Genomic DNA, 8,212 nt, shown 5'->3' on the forward strand with positions numbered 1-8,212 from the left:
CCCCAATCCCTACTGGGGGGCCCGGACCAAGATGAAACATTTTCGGGGTAAGAACAAAATCTCCATAGGGCCCGAGCCCAAGCCAGGATGAAAAATTTTGTTCACATGGAATCATATGCATGTATGTGGGTATGGACAAATAAGGTCTTAGGAGGAGACTTAATTTGGGGAGCGGCCGAGTGGGGTCGAAGGGGGGAGGGATGTGATGTGTTGCCCCGGGGCCCTTACTGGCTCTCGACGCCACTGATGGGTGGGTCGTGATCATAATTTTTTGGACCTTTTCACAATGAAATAACAGCAGATGTGATTAAAATGCGTTTTGCGAGGATTTTGAGGTACTGGGGCGGGTCCAGATTATTTGCAGGATGAATTAAATATGTGTTAATGAAAAAATGAATGAAATGAGTTTAAATGACTTGGGGAACCGTCTTTTTAATTGTCACCCACACATACATTATTATCATGAATGACCCTCCCCACCCCTAAGGAAGAAAAACTATTTACACTTTTTAGCCAGCTAAAATGCACTCTACAGGGGCGGATATAGAGTAGTGAATACTGCTTCGTCTTTAACTCTATGTGTTGCTTTAACGCGACAAAAGTCCTCGTCCAATATTTTGTAGACTCGTGTTATCATGAAAATTGTTCTTTTTTCATGATATTTTAATAGACATAAAGATGAACTCAAAATATGCCAATAATGATAAGACATTTAACAGAATGGTGCTACGATACTAGGCTATATTTCTTCCAGATCTGTATACGCGTCTAGACGGTAAATCGGCACAAATATTTATTCTTTACTCCCATTAATTATGATGATGACTCGCAAAAAGGCCGCCTTCGGCGGCCCGGTTTGCGTGGCTATGAGTACTTGGGGCGGTTCCACATAATTTTGGCGGGAGGAATACAGAAATAAAGTAATTGGCACTCTTGTACTAAATGACCGTCTTCTGTCATGTTACCGTCGTTCCATCTTTTTAGAGACCTTCGTTGAACGTCACCCCCTCTTGATCCGCCCAACTATCATTAGATAATTAGTCTGCGAAGCCAAGTCGGCAAAATAGGGCCTACTACAAGTATTGCCATACAAGATTAATATTCTAAACCAGAGGCGAATCCAGGAATTCGAAATAGAGGGGGGCCAGAGAGACAATGTCACAGATGGAGCTATACTACCTCAGGCCCAGTATGGTTGGGGCTGAAAAGAAAGATGTGATTATGGCACCTCTAGATGGCCGGAAATGGCACTCTTAACTCAAAATTCTACTAGAATTTTCTTTTTTTCTTAATTTATTTTTTAAATTCTTCTACCCACCCAATCCCCGCCTTGAATCTGCCACTGTAAACCATAATACTGAATACTGCCACATTTTAGAAAGACCTTCGCAAATGAAAGACAAGTTACCCTTTAAATAAAGAACTTTACTAATAATTTTGATTATAATGTTAAGAGAAGCAGGTAAGATCTACTCCTAAAGAATAATACAGTAAAAATGGATTATACTATGGAGTACAATTTTATTCCCATAATTATACCATACATGCTAAAACATTTAGATGAATGTGACATTCCTTATTCGTCGCATATTGAATTATTTTAGTGATTAACATGGTCACTTTTTAATATAATTTATTCCATTACCGGTATATTTAGTGAACATTCATTATATAGACGGGCTTTCCCGATGCTGTGATGTATTTGGGCGGGTCCAGATACAGAGCAGGAAGGGCTCAGAACTCCTGTATAATTAACATAAGTTTAAATGACTTAGAGAAACCGTCTTTCACCCTCCCATATTTTAAAAGCCAACAGTAGGCCTAATATTATTCTCATAAATGACCCCACTCATAAAGAAGAAAAAAAGTTTCAGACTCAGATTATCTGTACAATTTTTTTTGTTAATAAAAGCACTCTAACAAGGGTGGTAGAGGGTCCGGATGGCGACGACAATCATCCCATATGGATCCGCCCAGAAGTATCATTTAAATAATAATTCTGTGAAGCCCAGTCGGCCAAACGCTGCGAGTAGGCCCTACTAACGTAATTTGAATAATGAATTCTTACATGTGTTGCTTTTGTTGTGTGACACGTCCCCGTCCAATATTTTGTAAACCCGTGTTATTGTAAAATTATTTTTTATGATATTTTAATAGACATAAATACGAACTCAAAATATGCCAAAGACATTTAAAAGAATGGTAACTACGATATATCTCTTCTGGGCTGTGCAAGCGTCTGGACCTGTCTCTTATACACATCTGATTGTACAATACCGTACATAAATGAAAATGTTATGATGGTGTATATACATTCCTTATTTGTCATGTAGGCCTATTGACTTATTTTAGTGATTAACATATTCATTTAATAATATATTTTATTCCATTATATTTAGAGAACATACGCGTTTGTATCAGCCGCACCCATTGAAGTGGTACGTTCCACTCACATACTGCATACTAAATACCCGGTACTCGCGCGAATAAGCGCCCGGTCGCTTAAAATATTTTTAGCCCTTCTTTTTGAGGGGCGCTTAATCAAACGGGGCGCTTATGAAAACAGAGTGGAAATTGAGGGGGTGCTTATGGAAATAGGCCTATATGAAAAAAATTGAGGGGTTCTTCTGGGAAATTCAATGTGCGATTCTTGAGTGAAAAAAATTAGTTTTAACAGCAGATAAAATTAGTGGTGGTGGTGGTGGTGGTGGTGTAGGCCCCTAAGCCTGTTGGCCATCTGCCGATTGAGATTAGCAGGATCATTGCACGCTTCTTGAAAACTCACATGAAAACATGCTAAAGGTGCAAATTGTGGGGAAAAGAAAAAGAGAGACAAATGTAAGAAGAGGAAATTTGGAAATATACTCCAGGGAGCTCTCATCAGTCCAGGATAAAATATCCTAATTTTGAAATTGACATAGGCCTAAGAAGAAAATGTGAATCCACTCCGCAGCTCAAATCATGCCAACCACAGTCTCAGGATTAGTTAGATTATCGTTTGCTAAAAAAATCAATCACAAGATATATTGTTTTAAAAAAATAAATAAACACCTAGGGGGTGCTTATTCAATTCAAACGGGCGGCTTATTGGCGCGAGTACGGTATATGCTGCTCCTTTCATACTGTAGGCCCTACTAACGTAATTTGAATAATGAATTCTTACATGTGTTGCTTTTGTTGTGTGACACGTCCCCGTCCAATATTTTGTAAACCCGTGTTATTGTAAAATTATTTTTTATGATATTTTAATAGACATAAATACGAACTCAAAATATGCCAAAGACATTTAAAAGAATGGTAACTACGATATATCTCTTCTGGGCTGTGCAAGCGTCTGGACGGTTAATCGGCACAAACATTTTGTCCTTACTCAATATGATAGTGTAATTATGATAAATATTTTTTTTTTAATTCCGGGATCTTGGCCTGATATATTGCAATTTAAAAGAATGAATAATGCACAATCCTCTGTACAATTAAATAATTATTATCTGATTTAATTTGATTTCATAAACTGAGCCATGTGAATAGCGTATTGTAAGTTGATGGAAGAGACATAACAATTGGTGACAATGCTACTCTATTGGTGTACATGATTCAGGGCTGTGATTCGATCCTTTCATTCAATCTAAAACAGCGCCACCAACAGCTCTAACCGTCACGTGCGGCTCAAAAGATCGTGTAGTAGATTTTACAAAAATACTTTTCCAAGTATTAGTGTACAGTACATTGCTGTTAAGTATATCCTTCGTAAAGAAAAAATACATAGAAAAACAACAAAGTATTATTTTTTAATTCATATTAAATTTATTTTCATAAAACAAGCCAATACTAGTCTTAACTATTGTTGAACACAGGTAGCAATCTATCTTTAGGCCTACATGCTGTTATCTTCTTTCTTATCGAGTCACTATGTAGCTAGTGTGTATGATCTTGCTCACGTAGTGTGGTAGAAGGATTCGCAGGTAAGATGGATACCTGACATGGGCCGCGACGTAAACGCTCCTCTACAATAATTAAGTAGTTTATAATACTGTATATAGCAAGTGTAAACATGCATGAACTTTTTCAAAACGATACAAATAATTGTATCGATTATCAAACATTGATAAAATAACTACAATAAAAACATACACAATTTAACAAAGTGGTATAAATGTAATGAATGTTCATGAGTGTAATAAGAAGAATATTGTCATGAGTTGAATGGAACAATCAAACTTACAACTCCTACTATATACTATATATTTTATTTTTAAAAAAAATGACCTTCCTTTTTTCCTATCAGTACAAGTTTTAACAAAAACGCCTTGCAATAATTTGGTAATTAAGTACCTTTCTTTAGAATGAAACAGTCAATTTTCTTCCAACCCATGAATACATTGCATTAGGTGGAGGCATGCAATGAGAGGAAACGAATGGAACAAAATTTCAATGAGTGACGAAATGGTGTAAATAATCAATGTCACGTTATATGAAATCCATCAATCAAATAAAGGATATATCTAGGTGTGTTATAATTTAATTTGATTTCATTTGATTTGAATTTATTCGGAAAATAACTTAAATACTACAAAATATGAAGACACAACTTAAATAATTTATGTAAATTAAATAGGTATATTAAAAAAAAAAACCTTTTCCTGGGTAACCCAAAAGGCTTTGTGGGCTTATTTTCATTGAGGTCTATATACTCTAATACCGTATAATTAATCTAAATTAATTATACAAATATTTCAATCAATTACATACTCAATAAAACAACTACAATTATAATAACAGCATCTTAATAACTAAAGTACTGCAAAACCTTATATTACTTATTTTAAAGGGAAAAAAACCCCTTAACTTTACTATATATATACTATATTTTCAATAATTTGTATGTCATGAGGAAGGTTACCGTATTCCTTTCCTATAAACCTGTGTAATAAAATGTATTACAAATCTGTCCATTTGCTTTCAAACAGGGGCCGAGTGAACCAGTACACCGGGGTAATCCCCTTACTCGTCTCGAAAAATATACTGGTGGGTTCTTTTAAAGTGCAAATGAGCATTTGTGTACACTGGGCCTACGGTTTTATTATCCGAAAAGACTTGTTCCACCATCGGAACTATAGGAGCGAGCCGGCCGCGAACCAATACCGATATTGTTGGCTATGATTACGGTACGGCCCTGCCTTAACCGCTTGGCCATTGACTCGCTCACTTAGGTTTCACAATCAATTTTCTCCAAATTACTAAATGAATAACATCCTAAATATCATGGAATCATTCCAGTGCAATAAATTAAGAACTTCTCACTCTAGGCGCTTTATAGTGTTAAACAATGGTGGAAAACTGACTCCCGAGGGCACAAATCCCTTATTTCTGAGTCTAGGTTTCGGGGTCAGGAATTAATAGGTTGGGCTACAATCACTTAACTAAATTATGGTAAGAGCTATACCCCACAAGACACCAAACCGGCATTTCCGAATCAATATTTGGAACGGAATTACAAGGAGGACAAATGTTTGTAAATATCTTATAATTCAGCCTTGGCTGTGATTTAAAAGTGAATAAAGAAACTGAACTGAAAAAAATTACAATTACTGAGACTATTTTCCCCCGCCGGACACCATCTCGTTATACTTCTGAGTCTACGTGTAGGTGTAATATTTTGAAAGTGTTTAACTTAACTACAAGACCTAACCAAACGTTCGTAAAAAAATTAAAAAAAATTAAAAAAAAAAAACATCATATGCCGGACGGACACCATTCTAGTATTTCTGCTAGACAGACTATGGATTTTCGGCTTTCAAAAATTTCCTTTAATATCATTAAAGTGTGTGTCTTATTGTGTATAAGTAAATGTGCAGAGCAAAGTGTCTATTTATTCAAACTAGGCTAATGTTATTCACTTCCAACCAAACCCACTGTAATATAACTTCACAATTACATTATGATCCTGTCTTTGGAAAGTCGTGTTCCTAATGCATGTTTATATAGATTGTAATAACTAAGATTTTTCAACAATCAACGTAAAACATTATAAATCAACTTTTTTAGGCTAATTCTTTTACGTTGGTAATATAAACCTAATTTCCTGTAATTTGGATATAACATGCAGGCCTATGTAATGACATTGTTAATTCATCATAATTTCCTGTACATCTATGCTAAGTTTTTATTTCAAATGTTTATAAAGTTATGAGGTTTATGTGAAAATATCGACGAAGTTTTTGCTCTCTGTTATCTCACTTGCCGCCTACCCCAACCCCATTCGTCAATTGCGCCTAACTTATGTGCGAAGTGGTCAAATACTAAATGTAACAAAAACCACAAAATGCATGGTTACGATTTTTATAACCCCAACTTTTAACAGGGTCGTTATTGCTGTTGAAGCAGTAACTTCTCTGATGTGTTATAGGGTAAATTACCTCTCCACTTTGCACCCAACCAGCACTACAGCAGTCGTATCCTAAACGCTGTGCATTTTCTACCTGTGTTCTGTTTGCCAATGTTCCCCCGTAGCCTATGCAACTGAGCTCAGCTTCCTGGTAAGTAAGGGTATAAGGATAATTAAAGTCACCACACACACTCATTACTCGATGGGGGGGAAATGGATCGGGCGAAGTGATGCTATGGTTTGGGAGAGGAATGTAACAAAAGGAAAAGTATTTAATCATTGGGTCAATCAATTTAATCGCATTCCCTGTCGGATAAAACCAGAATTCAGAAGGGGAGTTTGATCCAGTACACGGATTTCCAGCCAACCATCCCAAATACCAGCCTTTTATGCAAAAATCAACACCTAGCGAGTACGAAGCATTGTAAACTTCAAGTGGAGTCGCCAGTCGGCCACCGAAACAGTTACTGCAACACACCTCAGATTCATTGGCACTCAACTTCTCTGACTTGCTCTTTGTGAGTCTAACTATTCGCTGGGTGTATGGAAAATAGTCAACATTTTCTAAAGATGTATTGTATTCTCTATAACAATAGCACCCACTGTGATACGAATCACATGGAATAACATTGCTTCGTTGATCTGGTGATTTCAAGGTGCAACTGTCATCCGAAATTTCAGTGAAAGCAATCTCACCACTGATAAGCCAGCCCTCATTGCAGTTATCCAGGCGAGGTTGAAAAGCGTAGTACAACTGTTCATACGATGCGAGGGAGCCTAACTGATTAGCACATACCGCGCTAGCATCGTCATAACTAGCATCAGCCGGTATAAAGGTTACACCATCTGAAATTAAATCACAATTAAATTTCAAATCAGAATATTTTAAAACTATTTATTCATGCTGTATACCATCATTTCAAGACAATTCCCAATCAAATCTAACAAAAAAAGGTGTATAGATTTGTAAATAAATCTAATTATATTTCGCTTGCAGGAAAGCTCATATAATCTGAATTATACTTTAGGTAGTATAGCTTTGTATAATTTAAAATTTTAAAATGTTCATTTTGCAGTTTTAAGAACTTTACATCCATAAAATGAATAAAAAGAATTCTGCAAAAAATTATTCGCCGCATTTTACAATACATCTTTTCTTATTATTTTGTGCTTTTACAGACTGTGTTTAATATACGGCACTTGGGTTTCAGTCGCTATTGTAGGCTTAGGCCTACACTCATTCAACAGTAAGCAGCTGATTCATTAGAGGATTTATTTATACAGAATATTATTCCATTTTTTCTTCTTAAATGTGCTAGATATCTTTTATAAACCTAACTACGTCGTAAACAATCTTACTTTCAGACTTAACAATTCGTCCCTTCACTATCCATCCATGCATCAACCATCCAATTATCTATCATCATCCATTCATTTATCTAGGACTATTTCTTATAATTAATATATGAACATGAATAAAGGTGGCAACACATGTAATGTTTTAAAACACTAATATATTTAACAAATATTTCTCCAGAGCTCACACATTTAAAAGTGATAAAAGCGATACAATAGTGTACGTAAATCTGAAGAAGACTAACGCAGGAGCACTTCCATAGTGTTTAAATATATAATTAGGTGCAAAGTGGCATCAGCTTGTAATTAGTGGCATCTATTATATAACAATATAATATAAAATGTAATGGTACGTATAATTTTGAATTTAGAAACACAAGAATTTATGCAGATATATTATATAAGAAAAAAGTATACTCCGTTTCCTGTTTTTTCTTTATATATATATATATCTGTCTCTTATACACA

General features: G+C 35.5%; 1 protein-coding gene across 1 annotated transcript in view; it reads right to left on the bottom strand.

The window, feature by feature from the left end:
- Nucleotides 1-5,961: 5,961 nt before the first annotated feature.
- Nucleotides 5,962-8,212, bottom strand: part of LOC117119422 — a 28,361-nt gene continuing 26,110 nt past the window's right edge. Inside the window, exon 3 of the mRNA XM_033264243.1 lies at nt 5,962-7,234. Within this exon, the coding sequence (XP_033120134.1) occupies nt 6,303-7,234 (932 nt within the window). The 3' untranslated portion in view covers nt 5,962-6,302. The remainder of the gene's footprint in view (nt 7,235-8,212) is intronic.

The sequence above is a fragment of the Anneissia japonica genome, unplaced genomic scaffold (genome assembly GCF_011630105.1).
Source record: "Anneissia japonica isolate Jap-2015-1 unplaced genomic scaffold, ASM1163010v1 scaffold3293_len478364_cov160, whole genome shotgun sequence".
Taxonomy (NCBI): domain Eukaryota; kingdom Metazoa; phylum Echinodermata; class Crinoidea; order Comatulida; family Comatulidae; genus Anneissia; species Anneissia japonica.